Here is a 22,364-nt window from a genome sequence, read left to right on the forward strand (position 1 = left end):
GATTTTGACCCTCAATGTCACAGTATAGAATGGTCGAGTCTCTCAAGTTGGATGCAAGCTTGGTCAATGCGAGATGCAATAAGTCTACAGTATCGATCAGTAAGAAAGCCATGATGCCTAGGTTCTGAAGCGGATAGTTGAAAGACTAGGAAGCAGAGACTCAAACGACTTGTTGAGGACACTGATGTACGAGCTCTGGCTGCCCATAAGGACTGACTCTGCTGTTGAGCAATGTGTTGTCAGAACATCATGCAGTGTTTGGCGACTTGTCATTCATCAAGGCCGTGCTGTTTGCTTGGAAGACTAGCACGGTCGGCTTAGGCAAAGGTGTGGACCTAAGCGCGTGATTCCTGCATACCTAGACCGATCAAGTGTCAACGATGTGTTGTCTTGCAGTAGTAATGCTTAGCCAAGCGTAAGCACGGTCTTTTGGCCCATCTATCGTCAATTCGGTTGAGCCATGTCACATCCCAAGCACTTCCAGACTGGATCTAAATAGCCAAGCTGACCAAACTTCAGCCGTTGTGTTTGGAAAGACTGATTAGTAGACCCAAAGGATTTTGTTGACGCCACCACGGAATGTCCCTGGACGTCTTGATCCAAGTATTCACAGGCAGCACCAAAGTGTCTTGTTGACGAGTGGAGGGACCAAGAGAAACGGTTTGGAAAGGCCACATTAATTGACCTGCAAGAATGTAGATTCTACATGCAGATACCCATGATACTGGTGACGCCAACACACCTACCGTTGTCGGTAGGAAATCTGCTTTCTCTAGTCGTGGCTATGCAAACTCCGTCGGCCTGTTCTGCCACTTCTTCTGTCAACCGTTCATTGACTTTTGAGAACAGATGGTGTGAGGTGAACCAGAACAGCAATACGTCGTTCAAGCATAGGACGAAGGTCAGAGGGGGTGCATGTTGGAGAGCAGAGCCGTGCCCTGACATATACATCACAATTTTTTCGCTAAGATAAATTCCTGTTCGATCCGCATCCAACTCCAGCAATGTCGTGTACTGGTGACCACAAGTTGTGTTGTGCCGGTGCAGGATACGACTGCTCGCTCCAATGAATGGCAGTTTGCTTGGTGACAAAAGCGTTAGGATCTGTGACTTCGTGCCATGCATGGGCTAGTGCTTGGTATTCAGGTGCAGAATCGATGGCGTGAACCTCGACTTCGATCTGATCGCGTGTTACGAAATGCAACAGGTGGAAGTGATCTTCTTGAGCATCGAGTCGTGAGAGGTGGTTGTGCAATGTACTTGAAGGCGGCGGCGTTAAGCCATTGCCAGAAACACCCATATTGAGGTTATGCCATGAGCGGCCATAATTTGCTAAGCGTTAGGATAATCGACTTGAGCAGATAGTTCGCCACATCATGCACTCGCAAGTGCGGTGCACGCTTCAGCACATGTACATGTGCCTACCAGTACTTCTGTAGTCTAGCAGAGCAGAATGCCATAGCTGTGGAGATCAGCGGGTCGAATATGGAGGCCAAAACATTCAGCCTGACAACTTTACCCGAATGGCTTTTTGTGCAGCACTTTCGTTCGCCAGATGCTGCTCAGAACTCAAAGCAACCACCAATCAAGAACAGAAGGATCATGAAGTGAGCAAGTCATCGTGGTGGAATTCTGGCCACTTCGTCGTTTCCTGTTGCACAGGCATAGTGATAACTTCGAAGCACTTGGCAACAAATGTGATTCGAGGGCTTCACAAATCACCAGAGCCGTGGATAAATGCGCACATGCTCAAGCTAGGATTGTCTTCCAAAACTTGTCCGTCAATTGGATCATTAGATGCATAATTCATACATTGGCATTCGCATGCTTCGAAAGTACGACGCAGAATACAGTAGTGGATCATCTTGTGGAGTTTTGCAAATGATTTGGTTTAGAAGAGCGGCGCATATTCCGTCAAAGAAAGTAGTGGGAGGACAAACTCCTTTCGCGAAGTCAAGTCAAAGAAATCAGGCTATGCGGTTTTTGTCCAAGCGTGCTGACTTTCGTCAGGCATCAGGGGCGCCCCGTGCATCGCACGAGTTGCGTAAAGAAGAACAAGGTCAGGTGGAAGGGGCAAGTCAAGCTATGAGAAGCCATACACTCTTAGCGATCGTCTATATATCACGTCACAGTCGGCTGGGCACATGCCAGCAGGTGATGTACACACATACCTCTCTAGAATGGTGGCAACCAGAATGGGTACCCGCCATTCTTAATCCTAAACAAACTCATCAAGAAGCTATACATTCCGAAAGCCACGCTTGCCCAAATAATAGCGGCAATTTGTTGTGTACGAGCGTCCTTCATTCGTGGAACTTTTAGGCCGAGTGAAATGGTAGCGAAGGAAAGTACAGCGTCTGTAAGAAAAAGAGTTAGCGCGTGCATAGCTTTCAAATCTTGTTGAACTCACAAACAGCAGCAATAATCTGTGTCTCAATTCCAAATTGATTGGAGAATCCACCAGCGAAGTAAGTGATTCCACCTTTTCCATTCCCAGTAACGTAAGGAACTTTTCTGATGTGATTGTACATATGCCCGCTCGTGAACATCAAGACCATTATCAGGCTTAGCAGAGCCCAAAGATTCCGATTCTGAATGACAGGCAGGATGTATGGATACGCTACTGTGCCAAAAGTGAATATCCCAATGACGATCGTAACAGTTGTGATGAGTTTGCTCCAGTTGAACGGCCTGACGAGTTGAGGATAGTCACCAGCTGGTAGCTGTCGCTGGATCCAACCGTGGATACCTTCTGCTGTTTGTGGACCAAGGAAATCCAACCGCGTAGGTTGGCCGTCAGGCGAGGCATTAGCGCCAGTTGTGGGAGGAAAGAGGAAGAGGACGGGTGCAGTTTGCAATTGGTGCTGTAAGATGTTAGCTCTGCCATACTGAAGACTATTTTACACACCTTCATGAAGACGTTTCTGCCCTGATCAAAGTCAAGAGTAGCAAAGAGAACTCGACTCTGACCCTTCTTGTCGCCCTTCTGCCAGCTCTTTCCGATCACATCCCATTCAGGCTGAAACTCTCGACATATGCCGCATGCATACTTTGCATCGAGAGCTGTCAGGACGACTGCGGAGTAGTAGTCTCGAGGGACAGAAGTCAGCTCATCGTACTGCTGTTCGTTCAAGGTGATGGGAAACTGCTTTTTCTGATAGATGTCGAAAGCGGAAGGAGACTTCTTGGCTGCAACCGAGAATATAGACAGACTCGCCGCCAATAACAGCTGAAGCACTCGCATCTTCACCATTGAGCTGTGCATAGATGTAGAAGTAGCGCCTGGGAACATTTGAGGCTTCGTGGTCTTTCCGATGATTCAAGGACAAATCAGGCGAACTTTGGCCTGAGGCATGAGAATGTATTTCGAGCAACAACCGGCTTTTCCCCGAAAGCTAAGATTAATTAGGAAGCATCAACAAACATGCACACGTACCCCGTTTCCTGACTTCCGATCCAGCGTCACATCGTCCACCATCGACGACGTGAACTGAAGCGTAAAGCAAAGAGGAGGTAGGTGCTGAGACCGTCCTGGACTTAGGTCTGCAGTACTACACACACCTCAAAATGGATGACCTTTCACAAAGTATCGCTCAATCAGCTGAGCTCGATCTCAAACTCGTCCAAGCCAAACACGTCGCAGAACTCATCTACCAGGAAGAACGTGCGCGAATCTTGAGAGTCAGTCTACTTCTTCAAGAAGACGCGAGCGACGAGTTACAAGAGCAGCTCGAAGCGCAGGAAGATGCTCTACACAGGTCGGAAAGCTTGAACGAGGGCCTGCAAACACGCCTCGATGAGATGCAAGAACAGTATCAAGCCGCACAGGATGAACTAAGGGCCTGCATAAGAGACGTTAGTCAATATCAGACCGAGCTCAACGCGTTAAATGCAGCAGCTGCCGAGAATAACAAGCAATTGAACGAGAAGCTGGCATTAACAAGGGAACTGCACAATCTCCGGCCTGAATTGGATCATCTGCGTTCTGTTGTTGCTTCACAAGAGAATGTTTTGGCAGACAAGCTTTCTTTGCAACGAGAACTCACGGCTGCACAACTCGAACTCGAAAACGAAAAGCGCACAATCGAGCGCCTGCGACAGAAACAACAAAATAGTACACCTGACCCTGCCATACAAGAAGAATTGCAAGAAACGAAGCGCGAACTTAGCGAAGCCAACAAGAGAATGAGCAGACTCGAAAAGCAAAACACAAAACTCACATCGATAAAACCTGCTGCCGATGCAGCTCTGGTTGATGCAATTGAATCTCTCAAAGCAGAGCTTGAGACCACCAAGCAGCGAGCGGCACAAGCAGAATCCGCCCTCCAAACCGCGCAGTCTACCACGACCAACACCACTCCCGCAACGGAAATGTTCCAGACCTTGAAAGCAGATTTGGCCAAAGAGAAGCGTGCTCATAGCCGGACTCAACGTGAACATCTTAAGAAACAGACAGAGTGGGACACTGAGAAGACAGCCTTGGACACCAAACTCGATGCATTCCGCAACAAACTTCGAAGTACAAAAGAGCAGCTCAAAGAGGCGCAGGACGAGCTTGAAAGACGTGAACAAGCCAAGTATGCTCAATCCACCGCAGCAACGAAAGCGCGCATGACTGGAAGGGCATCTAGTGTTCAGCCTGAACATGCACAAACAGCTGCGCAGGAGCAGCAGAACCCGCGAAAGAGAAATGTTGCTCGATTCGATCCAGACATGACCATTGGAACACCTGGCAATGGTGGCGTGGCCAATAAGAAAGCTCGCTTGACGCATGGCAGTACCACGATTCTAGCAGACAAGAGCACATTTTCCATAACGCCGTTTCTCAACCGGACGATGAGTATCCTGCCCGAAAGTCCAGGTCAGATCATCGAGGATACGATCAACGAGATCGTGGAGGAGGCGGACCGAGCTATCGCTGAGAAGGAGGACAAAGCCAAGGCAGCTGAGAAGGCAGCCAAAGCTGTCGAGGTCAAGGAGAAGAGCAAGCCTGTAACTGATGCAAAAAAGCCTAGACCAAAAGAGACGAAACTTATACAACCACAGCCACTCAAAGATCGATCTAATGCCTCTACGACTCACACAGCTGCAAAAGCCCCAGCTCTCGATTCTGTTGTCGAAGAAGACGCCGACGAAGATGCAGATCAACAAGAACAAAACCCTCCCAAACCTGCCGTCGGGGTACAGCCACAACCTAAGAAGAAAAAGCTTCTCGGCGCCAGGAAAAACATTTTCGATGCAGACGAACCTGATGGACTGAAGAAAGCTGCTGGTAGTACGGCAGGCGGTGGTGCATTGGGCAAAGCTAAACTCGGTCTTGGTAGGAACAAAATGACCATAAATAACAAGCCGAGATTGTTGGCGGAGTTTAGTCCATTGAAGAAAGAAAGGAGGAGTATGAGCGTTCTGCAGCCGAGTTTTGTAGCATGAATTGGCGATATACCCTAAAAATTGAACTGAGCCTTGACCTTAGAAGAAACATTTTTATACCAAATTGATACACCTTGACATGCCGTCTCTATCGCAAGTTCGCAATGGACTATTTTTCGCCCTTCCCATGACTGATTCAACCTGCTGAAGAAGAAAGCCGGTAGTCACAACTGCATGGTGCTAATGCTATACATCTTCTGCTTGTTGTTACAGGCGATGGACCAAGCGAGTAGTGTTTTCTCGTGGTGAATGTCGAACCACTGCACTGTGGAGATTTTACCTCCGCACTAACTGCTTAGTAACCAGGGGATGTGGAGGCTCAGCGGCTGCTGCACGATCCGTTACCTTTCTCGAGATATCTTGTGCATTTTAGAGACCATGTGAATTGCTAAACATCCGCCGTTGAAATGAAGCGTTGTCTAGTAGGAACTCATCGTAATATTTGGTACAGCTGCACCACTAGGTCTGCACTTCGGGGCTGTGATCAGCTGTAGTCACTGGTCGATACTGGGGAATCTCCACAATTCATAAGCAATCTTAGAAGAGTGCTAGCCCCGACTAATCAGACTCCTCTTCGTATGATGTTCTGAAGGTAAGGAAGACTGATAGTTCTGTGCCACATCTTCTCATCCTTCTGACAAGGCTGTCGGCATTTTCTGTCTCCCACTTCACCACCAAGAACAGGCTGTACAGTGTATACACGACTCAAACTCCTCGATCTCGCCATGTCGTACTCCGGCTCAACACAGTATATTGAGACACAACCAGCCAGCCCACTTCTCCGTCTCCCAGGTGAACTTCGTAGTCAGATCCTCAGCTACGTCGTTGCTCAGCCTACCTCCATCGTCCTCTGGCCTCCCTCGGCGCCATTCAGTATTGACCTGAACGTGCTCCGTACATGCCGTCAACTCTTCTCCGAAGCCAGCTACCTCCTGCACCACTTAAATACCTTCGAAGTTCTGATCGAAAGTCGCGGGAGCATTACCTCTTTACATTTCTCGAAATACCATTCGATATGTGAGCATCGCGCGGAAGAGGCGGTTGAAGAAGTTATGAGATTGTTCGTGTCGAAGTTCCAAAGGTTCCAGTTCAGGTTCGCGAATAGCAAGGGAAGGGACTCATTGGGGAAGACAATGATGGCAATGGGAGAACTGTTGAACGATAAACACGTCACAGTCGTCCTGCCTCCTGCAAGACCTGATCGAGGTTCATCAACGGCAGTAGCAGGAGCAGGACGAGCACGCAAATACCCACAGATAGACAACTTACTTCTCCCATTCTCACTCCTGCGATGCGCGTCTCTCAAGATTCTGAGCAACGAGTCTAATCCTCGTCATCGCGACGACGGAAAACAGCACCAGAAACTCATCGACCTCGTCACAAGCAACAGACCGATCGTCGACATGGCAAAGCAATATGAAGATATCCAGCGGACTGCTAGAGGCGTGGAGAGAATGCTAATCCGGATCAGTGTCTCGAGCGAAGAGTTCGAGATGCGACGTATTGAGCTGTTTGAGCATATGTGGGGGATGTGTGAGAGTGCGCATGAGTCGGATCAGGGCATGTTTCTGGCGAAGATGGACGAATTTCAAAGGTGCTATCAATGGATTCAGGAGCAGCAATGACAGCCCCACACGCAGGACAAATATATCTGCCTCTGTAAAGAACATAGTCACAATAATGTGTGTAAGCAACTTACACGCATGATGTGCCAGTTCAGAACAATCATGTTGTGTACTGCTCGAGAAGTTAGAGGACTGTCGACATTCTTGGAGTTTTGAAAGTGAAATTACTCGTGCGGGGCGTGCTGCGCGGGACGCCTTGAACTCAAGAACTTCGAGCAAGTTTCCGGAAAGTCACCTATCTTGAGATGGATGATCGATGAGCAGCAGTGTGGGCTACAATTTACGCGATACTACTCTCTGAACAGCAATGATATATAGGATACTTGTCCTCGATGTTGTCCTCACTTGTAGTTAGACTTGACTCTACATCACCATGCATTCTTGAATAGCTGACCCCAAGTTTTGCGCATTCGGTAATGATCCTACCACTCAGCTGAAGTGTAAAGACATCCTCACTACTCAAGGCCTAGTAACTTCTCTGACCTGCAGCCTGTCAAGCTTTCTCACGATGTCTCGATCTAGTCCATACCCGCTCGACCAGACGTTCACCCACACCGCCCAGACACACACCTCTACCGTACACTGGACTCGAATCGGCTCATCGTCTCTACCTACTTTGATCTTTATCCACGGTACACCCTGGTCCAGCTTCGTCTGGCACAATCTCACATCAACACTCTTATCGCGGTACTGCATCTACCTCTACGACCACCCTGGTTTCGGCCTCTCACCTGCTCCACAACGCACCAGCAGCGCCTCATCGACGACTGATGACGAAGCAGAGGACCTAGATCCAAGTCTAACACTTCGCGCTCAGGCATCGGCAGCACTGATCGAGTCATGGAACCTTCCCACCACTCCGCATATCATCGCACACGATAACGGAGGGCTCGTGAGTCTTCGTCTCCTCCTACAGCATGACATAAAGTTTGCGAGTCTGTGCCTCATCGATGTCGTCGTGCTTCCTAATGCGGAGAAATTGCCATTCTTCCACTTAGTCGCCAAGAATACGGATGTCTTTACTTCGATTCCACCACATCTTCTGGAAGGACTGATCAGAGGATATGTAAGGAGCGCTACGTTCCATCCACTCCCGTCTGAGACCGAAGATACATTGAGTGTCCCGTGGTGCGAGGGCGGAAAGCAGGGGAACAAGGCGTTTGTGAGGGAGATGGTTCAGGCGAGTAAGCGGGATACCCTGGGGTTGGAAAGTGAATATAGTAGGGTAAGTGAGATGGTGCCGACAAAAATTATCTGGGGAAGGGATGACAAGTGGTTACCCAACGAGATTGCTGGGAGGTTGGGCGAGGCGTTGGGTGTTGGAAGTGAGGATGTCATCGTTGTTGAGGACGCAGGGCATCTGATCCATTATGATCAGCCTAGCCGTTTGGCAGTGGAGGTGGGCTTGTGGCTTGATAGGCATAATAAGTCGTGAGGATGTGTCGGCAATCTACCAGCACCATCGTTTGTGTGTCATGTTCCATTGCTGGTGACCAAATCCATACTTGGCCCTGCATCATTGCCAGCAACAGCGCTTGTGTCCATGCCAACCAGACTGTTCATCTTCTCTCCACTGTATTGTCTCAATTTCACACCCGCCTCGGCCAGTACTCTTCGACTTGCCTCGTCCATGTTATAGCTCTGACTATAGACGACCTCTTTGACACCCACCTGCGCAATTTTGACGCTACATGTCAGACATGGGCACGTGTCGCAGTACAGCACTGCCCCTTCTCTGATCCTTTCTCGTCCTGCCTCCAACAAGGCGTTCTCCTCAGCATGCAGACACAAGCATGTGGAAAGACTAGCCCCACCAGTACTGCCGCTGTTGTTGCATCGTGGACAGCCACCCTCGTTGCAATTGGTGAGACCACGTGGTGTACCATTGTAACCGGTAGAGAGGATGCGGAAATTCAAGGTCAAGACACACCCGACGCGACGTTTCATACAGTTAGAACGGAGAGACGCGAGGTGTGCCAGATGCATAAAGTAGGCGTCCCACGGAGGTCGAAGACGAGATTGAGCTGCAAGGTCGAGATTATGCAGGTGACTGAAGTATGAATCAATGCTGCTGAATGGATTGAGGATCTGAAGATGTGCACGAGCTTGTAGTTGGGCAATGCCACTCGTTACGAAGGATACACCGTGAGAAGCTCCAGCCATCGCACGTTGGTAACCCGAGCCATACAACAGGGCATCGTCTCGCAGAGTGAACTCTTGCATGGTCATTCCTGGTAGTTGCCTTTGCAGACACCTCTCCATGAAGCGTATGTACCTTAAACTCACAGGCGCTTCCACGTTCAGTAATAGGAAGAACGGCCTTCTGAGCAATAACTCGAGAGTGTCCTCATCGTGGATATCCGTCAATACCCAATGCTCTCTCCAGCGTTTAGTAACGAAGTCCAGTAGGCTATCCACGTCTGGAAACGTTAAGCCTCGAGTGCCCTTTTGATCTGTTGTAGATGAGAGGAAGCGCTTGTCCTCGTGATTGGTGTGATCGCCACGAGAGGGTAGATGTAATCTCAAGAAGCCATGGTGCTGGACCAAGTACTCTGCTGTTGTGTGTTTGCCGGAGCAGATAGTGCCCACTATACCAATGAGCATGCTGTGCTCTACTGACCACTAAGCAGATCAGGTTGCTGCAGTGGCTTGAACTTGTTCGATCGTGGAGAGAGATAGATGTCGAGTGCTCAGATTTCTGAATTTCCTTTGCAACAGAGCACAAGTCTAACAAGTGTAATAAGAGCAGCCGCAAGGAGGACACGGCGTGCTATCACATCGAGCATATACAAGGACAGTCGGAGCGAAAAGGCTTGAATCGCGATGGTAGTAAAGAAGTTGAGAAGAAATTGCCGTCTGTGTATCTTCACTGATCTGTCGTAGCGGACATGAATCCTGCGGCTGCAACAACAACCAGTAATTGGCTCCTGCCAAGCCTGGCTCGCTCTTGGTCGTTTACTGCCTAAAATTGCCCTGTAGCAGGGCATTTTGCGCCACTAAATCCAAGATATGCGGACACTTTTACAAGCGCGGTCTTACCTTGAACCAGCTGCGGAAAGCGCAGCTCAGTTGCAAAGGTCTACAACCACGATGCGAAAGCTTCCCAGAGGCTTTAACAAGCTGTCCTTCGACAAGATAAAGAGAGCATCCTGCAGCCGCCGCTTGTGTGCTAGATGTCGGACCTGGTCCCGGCTCAAGGTCACACATATGCGACGGCTAACCTGAATGATGGCTCCTTCTTACAGGCGATCTCGTCAAGACAATCTGGGGCTTCTAACGTCTCAATCACCACCATACACAAAATCTCTTGACTTTGTAACACCTCACTTGCCTGATCCATACTCACATGTCCGTGGCCCGTCATGGGACTCGGGTTGATGGATCTCTTCCCCAATAGTGGATATTGATACTGCCCACCGCCGCTCTAGCATCATCTACACTTCGAATACGTGGTACGATGATACCACTTGCTCGCTCGTCAACAACCCGCTGTATGTACTTATCGCCGCCTTTGGCGCTCACACGCACGAAAGGCGATGTTTGCGAATGTCGCGGCCTGGCAAACTTGGCCGGTTGCTTGCAGGCTAATTAGAGAGTGTTCGAGATCGACGAAGAGGGCGCCATATTCAGCAGCCAAGGCCGTTTGTACGACTTGAATGCTCAAAAACAGACGAACATCCAGTATCTGTGCAGGACGACCTTTAAGTCAGCCACTGCTCATACTGCAGGTCTACTCAAATGCTCTCTCGTATGGGCCACGCGCACGTACCTTGCACAACTTACCGCTCTGATGACATTCCAGCACGCATTTGTTTGGGATCACTGGCATGGCGTCGGCTTTGAACAAATACGGTCCCTGTAGGTCTTTGAGTACTTCCTTTTTAGTTTCTGGTAGCGTCATTAAATACAGAAAACTTCCTCCTGTCTTACTGTTGCTGCGCTCATTACCCAACGTCAGGAGACCGATACTTCCGTACTTCACATGTTCTCTTCCGACTCAATCAGGCTGACAAAATGTCCTTCTGCCTCAAAGTTCACCCGTGTCTCCTTGGCATTGAGATCCTCTTGGCTATAACACCGCGGCCCAAGAGGCATATCTTGCATGCACCATCTAAGCGAGACAATTCAATGTGTGAGATGAAGCAGGGGAGCGCTGCTGACGAACGACTCTGGCTTTGACCGGTCGCGAAAGCGATTGTTAGGAGGTAATATCTGGGCTTAGCTCTTCGGAAGTTCAAAGGTGAGGCAGGAATTGAGTTGCTGGAGGACTTTTGTTTGGCCAATACGTTGAACTTCGCCTTTCCGCACGAGCTCTACCTACCTAGTGCGATTTCGATGCCCCCATTCCAAGCGCGCAGAGTCCCATCTACCTTCGTTTGCTTATCGACTGTCCGAGACATTAATCCAAAGGGCGGTCGGCCGCACTCGCAATGCCATCAATCCAGTTTACCCGACTAATAGTGCCCAGCCAAAGAATGCAGCCGTTCAGGAGTCTAGTAGGACGTAGAGTTCCTCAGGAAAGATCTTCCTGCTTAATCTGAGCAGCACAAAGTCCTAGTATGTAATGAGTGGACAAAAGCCACACTAGATACCAGGTCAGCCCTGACTTCATTGGTCCCGTAGCTTGAACAAGTATTAGTGCATGGATGATGTGCTTCGATCTGACGGATCCTTACAGTAACCGCGCGCTTCAGTCGTGGCTCACTGTAGTAAACTCAGGCTGACGTACATCGAGCATGGTATGGAGGCTTGCTCATTGTGTCAGCCGCGCAGGCAGGTAAGCGTCTAGTGCTTGGCCAGGCATCTAGAGACGAAATCCCCACAAGTCATCTTCATCTTCATTCCCTAATTTTGTCTTCTACAATCGCGTATTCCTCCAACACACCCACACAACTCTTCGTTTCTCTATCAGCAACGTAACCACAACGAGCACGAAGTCATGGCCGTAATCTGGCTGCCAATGACTGACTGGACAGCGCAAACGATTTCAGGCACCCCTTCATCGTTGCAATCTTTGCTCCAAAAGCTCTTATCAGATACAACAAGCTGGTTTGAGAAGCCTTGTGAGTTACTCTTGCCATCACTACATACTCGTTATATCGATCGAAAGACACTCATTAATAGGTCTCTAGGCATTCTGTATCCTCTCCTCGCTTGGGCGATCACCTTCACTGTAGTCCTTACGATCCTCCTCTCACTAGGCTTCGGGCCAGCAGGGATCATCGCCGGTACTGCTATCTAACCCCGCACCTCAAAGATAGTTTGACTGCAGCTGACAACCACGCTCCAGGTTCGCTTTCTGCAGGATTCCAGTCCTTTATGTATGGCGGTTTCACTCCTGCCGCTGGCGTATTTGCGACTCTGACCAGCCTGGCGATGTTGGGGTGGTTGCAGCCGATCTTTACAGTTGTTGCTGTTATGGTAGCAACTTTGGTGGCGCTGGGAGTCAGAACGGCGTTGAGTTCTTGCTGAGTGGTTTAGAGATATGGTGATGGATTGGGAAGAGCTGTGTAGCTGTGGTGGTCAAGGGTAAAGTCAGCTAGATGAAGCAAGCATAATATCGTGGCGGGAGGACAGACATAAAATGGATGAAGGTTTTGCCACCACATGTTCGCATTGGTTTCTCCCGACAAGACAACGTAACATCTCTTCATCGATGGACACGTAGTAAACTCTCCTGGCCATGAAAGACCTGTGATTTCGCAGATATTTTTCATACGATAGCTCATACGTCAAGTCCTCGAACCCTCCATCCCAGAAGCTACCACGTCCAAACAACTCTGCAATGCCGCTTTCGCTTGTTCGACCGACCGAAAACAAGGATATACACGTTGAATATCATTTCGAGCATAACAGGCCTCAACAGAAGTAACACTCGGTAAAGTTCCAGATATACAGATATCAATATACCCGCAGAGTTCATGATTGTGGACATGTCTCTGGATCTGTCTTGCTTCGAATTCCTGGCATAGCTGCGAAAGTGCCTTGGTATCATTGCGGATACAGTTCTGCTCTAGCTGCTTGATTTCATCGGGTCTGAGGATTTGACGGAGGTCGGATAGTGCAAGAGTCTGGTTGTTGTTGGTGACATTGTCGGATGGTCGTTGCAGCGAGTTAATTCTCTTGGACATGTTTATGTTATCAACGGCTGCTCTCCACGTCGCCGTACAGCAGAATGCGATTGCAGATAGCAGATGTGATAGTTGGAGGACATTGTAACATGTCTGGGTATACTTGTCGTTGAAATCGTAACACGTTTGACAATTCATCAATTGTTTGGCCACCTCCATAGAGCAACGAACCTTGTGTACCCTCGGTAGAACGTCGTCGTCGTCGTCTATCTGGGAGAGTTCCTGCACGGCCTCGAATGTCCGTATAAGGCATGAACACCTTACTCTCTTGCTGGAGGAGACAGTAGTCGAATCTGTTTGGGCGGTGTTAGCCACGGCTGTGACTGAGGTTGTACCTTGTCCAAATTCAGGTTCGTTAGTCATGAGTGCACTTGAGGTTGCTTCCCTGATTGGCTGCAGTGAATCAAAGTTCGAATTGTGTCGTTCTTCCCCAATGGATACGGTTGACCTTGTCTCTGGCTCGGTGGCCAGGGACTCGGGCGTAACGAAGCGAAAAGAGCCAGGTCTCCCATGGTTAGACTCATTTGTTGAGTCAGGAGTCCTCATGTCGCTACGATGCCTTGATGGCCTTCCCAGAGGTCGTGTACGCGAATAGATACAGGAGATGCTGGACCTGCTGCATCTTGTGCAACCTGTCCTATCTCCTGAGCATCTTTTTTTCCGAACGCCTGATCATTGTCAATCTTGTGAGAACATATTATCCGCTCAACGGACTTACGACAGCTATCACATGCCGCACGAGGAGTACTGCTCATTATACTAGGTGCATACCAAGCTAGTCTACCGAGCTAACGCGTTAGAGTCCAGACACTGGAGATTCAGCCTGTCGAACGTAGACCGTGGATCGCGTAAATTGAGGTCACCACTGGAAAAGTCGCGAGACCGACGAGCAGTGGACGAACCATGCGATCGGTCGCAGAGTCAGTGTGAGGCAATCGGCAGGTGAGAGCGGAGGTTTCCCACGAGATGGAGAAATTGCTAAGCCCGATTGCGTCGGAAGTTCAGCTTAGCGCTTGAGATGAACCGTGGAAGGTGTCAGGCCAGCACATCTTCTTCTTCAAGATAATCCATTACTGCGTCGCCGTTTCCCAGATAATGCAATGAGTCGGCACAACTTGTTTGTCGAGACATGATAGTGCTATATTGTCGACTACAAGGTGATCGTTAAAGGTGTCTCTCCATATTTCGCAGATCAAGCGAACATAGTAGCCGCTTTCTGAATTCAAGTCGCCCGCTGCAGAAGTGAGGTTGTCACTACGCTTGCAATATACGGATTTTGTCTGCTTCTAGGCAGGAGGAAAAAGGTTAATGATTCTTATGTACTTATATTAAGCAGGTTTTAAACTTCGCCCGATCTCTGTCGACCACTAAGAACTTCCAAAAACAATTTGGGCATTGAACGTTCTCTTTGCCGAGTCGGATCAGTATCCGTTGTCGCAGTCTTCCTAATCTGCAGAAGTTTCATGACTAGCATAGTCATACTTCCAATAGTCAAACAGCAAGCAGCGAAGATTTGAGCTTGCCGGTAGTCCCGCTCAACCTCGTCAATCAAAGCTCCTGAGATCGGAGGCCCGATCAGTACAGCTAGACTTGCAATGCTAAAACCCCAGCCAATTCGAGCTCCGGTCTGGCCGACGTCTTTCGAGAAACTAGATAAACAAGCTGGGAAGAGACCGATAAGTGCAGCACCGAACAAGCCGTACAGAACGGCGAAGACATAGGCACTCGCTGTGGTTCGCGTTGCTAGCAGAACAAAACCCAAGATGCTGCAGACAATGTTGACAGGTATCGAAATCATCAATGGTCCCCAAAATCTATCCGCCGCCCACATGGGAAGTAGGCGTCCAGGCATGCCCATGCCATTCATGATGATCAAAAGGTCAACGCTGCTTTCAGACGAAAAGCCAAGGACACTTTTTGCGAATTGCGGTATCTGAAGAGAAAGTTAGCACCGCAGTGAGGGATTCATTACGGCGCAAATACTTACGAAAAAGAATGCGAAGAAAAGGCCAAGTAGATTGAAAAACATCGCCACAGTCTACCTGGTATCAGCGATACTGACCACATTGACGTTCTAGAATACTTACGTATAGAACGTAATCATAGTCCTTCAGCACAGTCGTGGAGAACACTCTTCCGCCATTTGTCGGTTGCAGACGGCGCCGAAGAGTATAGCACGAAACTGGCAACAGTGTCAGGGACATAAAACCCACACACCTGACAGACCATGCAAAGCCGACACGTGGTATAGCAGCCCGCAATAACGCTGGGATCACTATACCACCAGTAGCAGTTCCAGAAAGTACCAGTCCAAGTGCAAGAGTTCTTCTACTCGAAAAGTATGTTCGGACCACCGAGATGGCCGGAGTGAAGAGCAGACCATATCCGATGCCACAACAGATACCTTGTGACAAAATGTAGTGTATGTAAGTCTTTGATATGCTCATCATGAAGATGCCCAGTAAATTCAATAGGCATCCCGTTCCGAGAAGGACATCAAGACGCCATCCTGAGTCAAAAGCTGACCCTGAAAATACTCCAATGAAGAAGATGAGGAAGACTTGGATCGAGCCGATCCAGGATATTGAAGAGGATCGTTGAGGCAGGACCTGTAGGTAATAGCTCTGGAAGACGCCGAAAGAATTGATGATACCCCAGCTGAAGAAAGTGATCATGTGTGCTGCACCGACCTGCGACCAAGCTGTCCAGCCTCCATTGGGTGGGTCGTCTTTAGATAGATCGCTGATTGTGGTCTCAATCCTAGTCTCCGTCTTTTCTTCTGCCATAGCAGCCTTTGACCACGAAATAGAGTCAGATGCCATGGTCAGTGGTTGTAAAAGGAGGAGGCAGAATCGTGATATAGCCACATCGTGTCGTGCTGCAGAATGAAATTGGGCGGTCGATTCGCGAGCTAGAAAAGTCTAAAGCCTTCCACCAGTATAGCTCGAACACTGCCAGTCGAATTAAATCGCCGCCACTAAGCCCGATTAGGAGGAAATGCACCGCTCAGTGCCGCGCTCCCTTCGTCATCGGCTTCGCCCTCACTGACTTCCTGCTTCGCATTATGGTTGGCGGAAAGGATGTTGCGGTGCCTCGTGCTGTGACAGTGTATGATACGGGCCGAGTCGAGGGTAGCGACCTGAACTTGATTTATGGTTCTTCAGTAGCTGCGATGACATTCTACTGCTGGAGCAGTATTGAACGCAATATAGGTCTCCATGGTTGTTCTGGGAGTTGTAAACATGCGACACATATCGAGTCTCTCGCTGAGCCTACCGATGAAGCTCAGAAGGAGATCGTGACCCTCTCTGTCGAAGCATTTCATCGAGAACGTCCTTCACAGTTCCGTAATTTTGACCTCTTCCACGAGGTACAAAGAAGTTGGATTGCTGAATTTTCTGTGGTCCATAGTAGTAATTGTGGCCCTACTCGGTAGTTAAGGGGAGATATATCAACAATTTAATTCGAGAAGTCGTCTGGGACCAACTTGGGCTGTGAATACTCCCAGAACAATAGAGTAATCATATCCAACTCGCCCGGAATCAGTCTTTGATGGCCAGATGGTTGCTAGATTGTGGCATGCTCTCAGATGTATCACTGTCGTGAGATGTGGTGCGCGCTCTCTTCGCACTGCCCACGAATAAAGCAGCAGTCGTATACATAATGAGAAGACCATTGGCAGGCTGACATGTCTCCAGAGTTAGGAACGCTCTGCGAGAGACCAAGGCTGAGGCAAGCACTGTCTCTGGTCCCAAGTCGGAAGTAAATATGTCTTGGAGGAATAAAATTACAGATTTGGGGGAGAGTGCAGTCAGCGGCAGAATAACCGCGTCCTTGCCCTTCCCTCGCGTTATTCGCACGAAGTTGGACCTAGGATTTATCCTTTATAGCTGCAATCTATCTGTTGGTAATTTCTGTACTCTCGGTGCTCGATTTGGATTGAAGATAAACCCCATCACTCGACTGCTGCATGTTATCTGCCATTTACAGAGAGTGTAAGGACTATTCGATTCAAACGATAGAAGCGCGTCAATCCCTGAATTGCTTGTGATCGTATCGAATCCTTTTGGTCAGCAAAGATGGAAGACTCGATGCAGACTCGAGGCGACGACGACCTGTTCGACGACGAGATCATGCCGATCACTCCAGCGCAGGAGCTCGAACAAGGTCAACAATCACAGCAGCAGGAGCACAACGAACTAGCAGAGCAGGTCCAAAGACTAAACATGCAACAGAACGACCGTGGACGAGGACGTGGAAGAGGACGCGGACGAGGCTGGCAGAGAGGTCATGGCCCCGTACAGATACAACATTTTATTTCAAGAAATGAGACACCGTCGCATTCCGAAGCAGCTTCTGGCTCAAATTCACAACAGAGACAAAGACCTCAACATTCACAGGGTCTGGGTGCATCGAAGTTTGCGCCCAAACCCGCTGTAGCAGAACAGATACAATCGCAGCCCGAGCCTCAAGCAGAACAGCCTGAGTCTCAGCAGGACAACCAAGATCAGATTCAACAAGACACAAGCACCATTCAGACAGAACACACCTCAGCCAATTCACCACTCAACGCTCCCACAGGCCCGTCTTCCAAAGCTTTACCTCAGAAACCACCTGCCGTCCGTGGCGATCGCACAAACACAGGCGGCCTCAAGAAACCCAAACTCACCGAAGCCGAACTCTCCGCAAAACTATCAGCAGCAAAAGAAAGATCGCAGGCCCTCTCAGCAAAACACGCCCTAGCTCAAGCCGATGCTGCCGAGTTCGAGGAAAGAGAACGAATTGCCAAGCAGAAGAGAGCAGAAGAGGAGAAACAGACACGACAACTAGGTCAAGAAAGAGAGAAGAATCGTGTAAGAAAACTAAACGCTGGCGCCGGCAGGGAGTGGGATGCTGAGAAGAGAGAAGAAGATTTCAGAGCGCCGAGATATGGAGATCGGACGAGGAGGGCTGGACAACCTGAAGAACAGCAGGATATGAGCCTGTATGAGTGGCAGGATCCTAGTGAGAGAGGTTATGGATACAACAGAGGGAGAGGAAGGGGTCGAGGATCTGGAAGAGGCAGAGGTGGACGAGGGAGAGGAGATACAGATCGAGAGTTGTTTCCGGAGAAGACACCAGACGTCAAGGCTGTCGATGACTTTCCCGCATTACCTACGAAACCAAAAGGACCTGATCAGCCTGTTCTGCCACGAAAAGATTCGGAGCAGATAGCTGGCTCAAGTTGGGCCGATCAGATGGCAAGCTAACATTTGGTGGTTGTAACAAATTCGGTGGCAAGACGTTTTCGCATTCAGATCTCAATCAACAGCTTGAATTGGGTATCTGAAACGACTTTTAAAATATTGATCAGTTTGCTCCTTCTCCCAGGCTGCATGCATCCCTATCCCAGCCTTGGAATTCCACACATTAACAGCTGTGCCTCCATGCAACGTAAAAGCATTAACTCCAGCCCACTCAAAACCATGCTTGCTGAAAAAACCATTCACGAAGGACTCTTTCAAATCTGCCCTACCACCTTCCTCGTCCTCTACCTCTACCTCTTCCACGGAATCCACCACCACCACCATATCCACCTCTTCTATCACTAAAGTCCCCGCCTCCATAACCATCCTCCCCTCTCGATTCTTGATCTCTGACAGGAGGCATGCGTCCTTTGAACTCTCCACTCAGTTTCTCGTACGTCTTCCTCATTTGCGCGTATCCGAGATGCATCTTGCCGTAGAAATGGTCCGCAAGTCTGCGATCATTGTCTAGTCTGCTCAGATATGCTCCACAGACATCGCAGACCTGTAGCTTTTGATGTCCTGATGGTCCAGATGTGTCGGATAAACTCTTCAGGTCGTGTTCTGCCTGTTCTCTTGCAAGTTTTGCTGTGCGTACCTTGAAGAATTCACTGGCCGCGAGATTGACCTGGCCCAGCTCTCCCAGAACCTGTATTTCCAGTAGTCCTGTATTTATTGTCTTGGTCAAGTCACTGATTGTTTTCAATAGCGCATTCGTCCTCCTAATCTCATCCGGCGTCTTCTCCAGTCTCCTCTGTGCACTCTCTATCCTTCGGTTGCAGTCGGCCACATAACGCTCCATATCCCGCATGTAGTCGTACTCAAACCCTAGCTTCGCTTTTTCGTGCGCGTCTAGTGTCTCGTACTCGAGCTTGAGGTTTTCTGGGTGAAATTTTGGACAGGCTCCAAGATCTTGTTTAGTATTTGTGAAGAGATCGTGTGGGCAGGTGCCGCAGAGATAGGACCGACAGACTTGAGGGGAAGTGAGAGAGAGATTGGCGGTTTTCGAGGCGATAGATCCAGCAAATTGATCGCCCATCAACTGTTCGAGGAGTTTGCGTTGTTCGGCCGCCATGATAGGCGGGAAGAGGAGTGGTTGTGGTCGTCAGTAGCGGTAGATGCTTGTGGTAACAAGTGAGGATACTGTGACAACTCTCAGGCGGTGTGTACCTAACTCCTCTTCCTGGACAGAATTTCGTGAATACAAAAGAGTCCTTTCGACAGTCGCGAAGCTCACCTGGGTCGTTCCCGCTCGGAATGAAAGAATGCGCCGGCTAAACTTCGCCGCAACTACATATGTGCAAACAGGGCAAATGGAGAGAGCAATTAGAAGAACACCTCTCGACACGATGTTCACTGAACTGATCAGACATAAAATGCCGTAATGAAGGTCATCCTGCTTGCCCTGCTGGGCCTGCTACTCGTCCTCAGTGTCTCTGCCACCGACTACTTCGAACAACTCAACCTGACACCTCTCCCACTTGGCTCACTTCTTGCCTCGTTCGAATTTCGCAGCAACGAGTCTCTATCTGCCTACCAAAGCCAGAACTTCCGCTACTTCCCGCGCTCGCTAGGCCAAGTTCTGCAAAGTACCGACACAAAGGAGTTACATCTACGCTTCACCACTGGTCGTTGGGATACAGAAACGTGGGGAGCACGACCTTGGAATGGCACGAAAGAAGGAGGAACTGGAGTTGAACTCTGGGCTTGGATTGAGTCCGATACAGAGCATGAAGCTATGCGAAAATGGCTGGTCTTAAACCAGGCTCTTTCAGGCTTGTTCTGTGCAAGTCTAAATTTCGTGGATGAGACGAGAACCACAAAGCCGGCCTTGTCCTTCCAGCCACGAGGTACACATGACAACTCGAGCAATCTACATCTACTTCACGGTGTGCTTCCTGGCGAGGTTGTCTGTACCGAGAACCTGACGCCCTTCATCAAGCTTCTGCCTTGCAAGGGTAAAGCTGGCATTTCCAGCCTCCTAGATGGTCACAAAGTCTTCGATTCATCATGGCAAAGTATGTCCATCGACTTTCGCCCACAATGTTCGCCAAGTCAAGAATGCTTAATTGAGATTTATCAGACCATCGATATGGTTCTAAACATAGCACGAGCAAAACGCCCACAATCAGATCCTATACCTCGACCAGTCCAACCACACGAACTCATCTGTGACGAAACGAAACCCTACCACAATCACGAGACCTGCTTCCCTATAGATGCCCTAGAGACACCTGCTTGGAGTCTCAACGATGTCTTTGGCCGCCAGGCTGCAGGTTCTTGTCCTCTGGCAGAGACAGAAGGCCCAGAAGCAAAATCGATTTGTCTCAACGTTCCACATTCTCAGGGCGTCTGGATTGGAGCGGGAGGCTTTGAAGTCCGCTCTCCACCTGGTGTACCTGAGAAGCGCTGCTATCAACTCGTCAATGGCGAGCCATTTGACTTTGACATGCCTAAGACATCGGTCCGCACACATCAACAATTAGCAGTAGGCAGCGAATTGATCAAAGTCGAACGTACTATGACCGGACATGGTGCCGCTCAAGGTGGTATGAGGACAGTCCTCACGAACCCCCTCGACACATCCGTCGATCTAGTCATGTTCGAGTCCCTGCCATGGTTTCTGAGACCGTATATGCACACACTCACGGCGACTATGTCCGCCTCATCCATGGATGTCGACGTGGTAAAGGACATCTACTACCGCCCCGCCATCGACCGTCACCGCGGCTCACAGATCGAACTACTCCTTTCCATCCCTCCTCTCACGTCTATAACCCTGACCTATTCCTTCGAGAAGTCCATCCTTCGTTACACGGAGTACCCACCCGATGCCAATCGCGGTTTCATAGTCGCACCTGCTGTCATTCGCATCCTCAATCAGACAAGTCCCGTCTACGTACGCACAACCAGTTTACTGCTCTCCTTGCCAACTCCAGACTTCAGCATGCCGTACAATGTGATCATTCTGACGAGTACCGTTATGGCGCTAGCCTTCGGCAGTATCTTCAACATCTTGGTTAGGCGGTTTGTAGGTTTGAAAGAGGTGCCGGAAAGTGGGATTGGAAAGGCAGTGAAGAGGGTAAGAGGCAGAATCGTGGCACTGAGACGAAGAGCGATAGGAAAAGAGAAGAAGGAGGAGTAGAAAAATCACTGTTCGTCGTGCAAATGGCGTAAATGCTAGCTTGTCAGATCCGATCACGAAGAACTGGTGTTCTGAAACGCCCAACGGGTGACGAAGGGTGCGACAACATCGCTGGTCCTGCCGCCACGATGCCGATTTTTCGCCTACAGGATTATATACCCTATGTATTACGCCGGAAACGAGGTGGAGGTGACATGGAGCAGCCTCAAGGCTTTCGTCACTGTGAATAGTAAACAGAGTTGCTACTGCGTGGTGTGGGGTGATCCACTGACAACCTCGATCTGCGTGTTATATATCGAACTCATTCGGCCAGTCTACTACATCCCTCCTCCTCAACAAACCTCAACATATCATTTCAAAGCCGCATCTCATGACTGGCACGATCGATATAAACTTAAGCACGAAAATCGAGCTCAGCTGCATACTCAATTTCCTAAACGCATTCTCAAGAGCGGAGAACATCATTCTTGGAACCATGGACATTACTGTAAAGGACCATAGCCGCACACATGAAGTCGCTGCGAGCAACGCCAAACCACTCAGTCTTCTCAGTCTAAATTCTTGCGGTATGCTTGCACATCCAGATCTGCTTAAGCATGTCCTACCCCGAAACAAGCGGCTCTATAGTCTGTGGATTCCTTTGCCTGCGGCGGAAGCAAGACCTCTTGATCCCGCTGGCTTAGTAGCTGCTGATTCGCCTTACTGATTTCGAGGAGCCAAAATCCAAGAATACCTCTTTCCGGTCGCT

At 49.4% G+C, this 22,364-nt stretch overlaps 8 protein-coding genes across 8 annotated transcripts; 5 read left to right on the forward strand and 3 right to left on the reverse strand.

Moving 5' to 3' along the window:
* Positions 1 to 2,175: 2,175 nt before the first annotated feature.
* Positions 2,176 to 3,292, reverse strand: OST3 (oligosaccharyl transferase subunit ost3/OST6; the record flags this gene model as incomplete). Its single annotated transcript, XM_064896566.1, has 3 exons — positions 2,176 to 2,357; positions 2,411 to 2,864; positions 2,909 to 3,292. The coding sequence occupies 3 exons, from the start codon at positions 3,290 to 3,292 to the stop codon at positions 2,176 to 2,178; spliced, it is 1,020 nt and encodes a 339-aa protein (XP_064755516.1).
* A 275-nt stretch (positions 3,293 to 3,567) lies between these two features.
* On the forward strand, positions 3,568 to 5,663 carry LTR64_002195 (uncharacterized protein; the record flags this gene model as incomplete). The annotated part of the gene is made up of 2 exons (XM_064896567.1): positions 3,568 to 5,320; positions 5,644 to 5,663. 2 exons carry the CDS (start codon positions 3,568 to 3,570, stop codon positions 5,661 to 5,663), a joined length of 1,773 nt encoding a protein of 590 aa, XP_064755517.1.
* A 492-nt stretch (positions 5,664 to 6,155) lies between these two features.
* Positions 6,156 to 7,055, forward strand: LTR64_002196 (uncharacterized protein; the record flags this gene model as incomplete). The annotated part of the gene is made up of 1 exon (XM_064896568.1): positions 6,156 to 7,055. The coding sequence occupies one exon, from the start codon at positions 6,156 to 6,158 to the stop codon at positions 7,053 to 7,055; it is 900 nt and encodes a 299-aa protein (XP_064755518.1).
* A 508-nt stretch (positions 7,056 to 7,563) lies between these two features.
* Positions 7,564 to 8,490, forward strand: LTR64_002197 (uncharacterized protein; the record flags this gene model as incomplete). The annotated part of the gene is made up of 1 exon (XM_064896569.1): positions 7,564 to 8,490. The coding sequence occupies one exon, from the start codon at positions 7,564 to 7,566 to the stop codon at positions 8,488 to 8,490; it is 927 nt and encodes a 308-aa protein (XP_064755519.1).
* A 6,035-nt stretch (positions 8,491 to 14,525) lies between these two features.
* On the reverse strand, positions 14,526 to 16,008 carry LTR64_002198 (uncharacterized protein; the record flags this gene model as incomplete). The annotated part of the gene is made up of 3 exons (XM_064896570.1): positions 14,526 to 15,119; positions 15,174 to 15,224; positions 15,274 to 16,008. 3 exons carry the CDS (start codon positions 16,006 to 16,008, stop codon positions 14,526 to 14,528), a joined length of 1,380 nt encoding a protein of 459 aa, XP_064755520.1.
* Positions 16,009 to 17,265: 1,257 nt separating this feature from the next.
* LTR64_002199 (uncharacterized protein) lies at positions 17,266 to 18,435 on the forward strand (the record flags this gene model as incomplete). The annotated part of the gene is made up of 1 exon (XM_064896571.1): positions 17,266 to 18,435. The coding sequence occupies one exon, from the start codon at positions 17,266 to 17,268 to the stop codon at positions 18,433 to 18,435; it is 1,170 nt and encodes a 389-aa protein (XP_064755521.1).
* Positions 18,436 to 18,697: 262 nt separating this feature from the next.
* Positions 18,698 to 19,546, reverse strand: LUC7 (splicing factor; the record flags this gene model as incomplete). Its single annotated transcript, XM_064896572.1, has 1 exon — positions 18,698 to 19,546. The coding sequence occupies one exon, from the start codon at positions 19,544 to 19,546 to the stop codon at positions 18,698 to 18,700; it is 849 nt and encodes a 282-aa protein (XP_064755522.1).
* Positions 19,547 to 19,855: 309 nt separating this feature from the next.
* On the forward strand, positions 19,856 to 21,616 carry GPI16 (Subunit of the glycosylphosphatidylinositol transamidase complex-like protein; the record flags this gene model as incomplete). Its single annotated transcript, XM_064896573.1, has 2 exons — positions 19,856 to 20,489; positions 20,691 to 21,616. 2 exons carry the CDS (start codon positions 19,856 to 19,858, stop codon positions 21,614 to 21,616), a joined length of 1,560 nt encoding a protein of 519 aa, XP_064755523.1.
* Positions 21,617 to 22,364: the final 748 nt, after the last annotated feature.

The sequence above is a fragment of the Lithohypha guttulata genome, assembly GCF_036872675.1.
Source record: "Lithohypha guttulata strain CCFEE 5908 chromosome Unknown scaffold_2, whole genome shotgun sequence".
Classification (NCBI taxonomy): domain Eukaryota; kingdom Fungi; phylum Ascomycota; class Eurotiomycetes; order Chaetothyriales; family Trichomeriaceae; genus Lithohypha; species Lithohypha guttulata.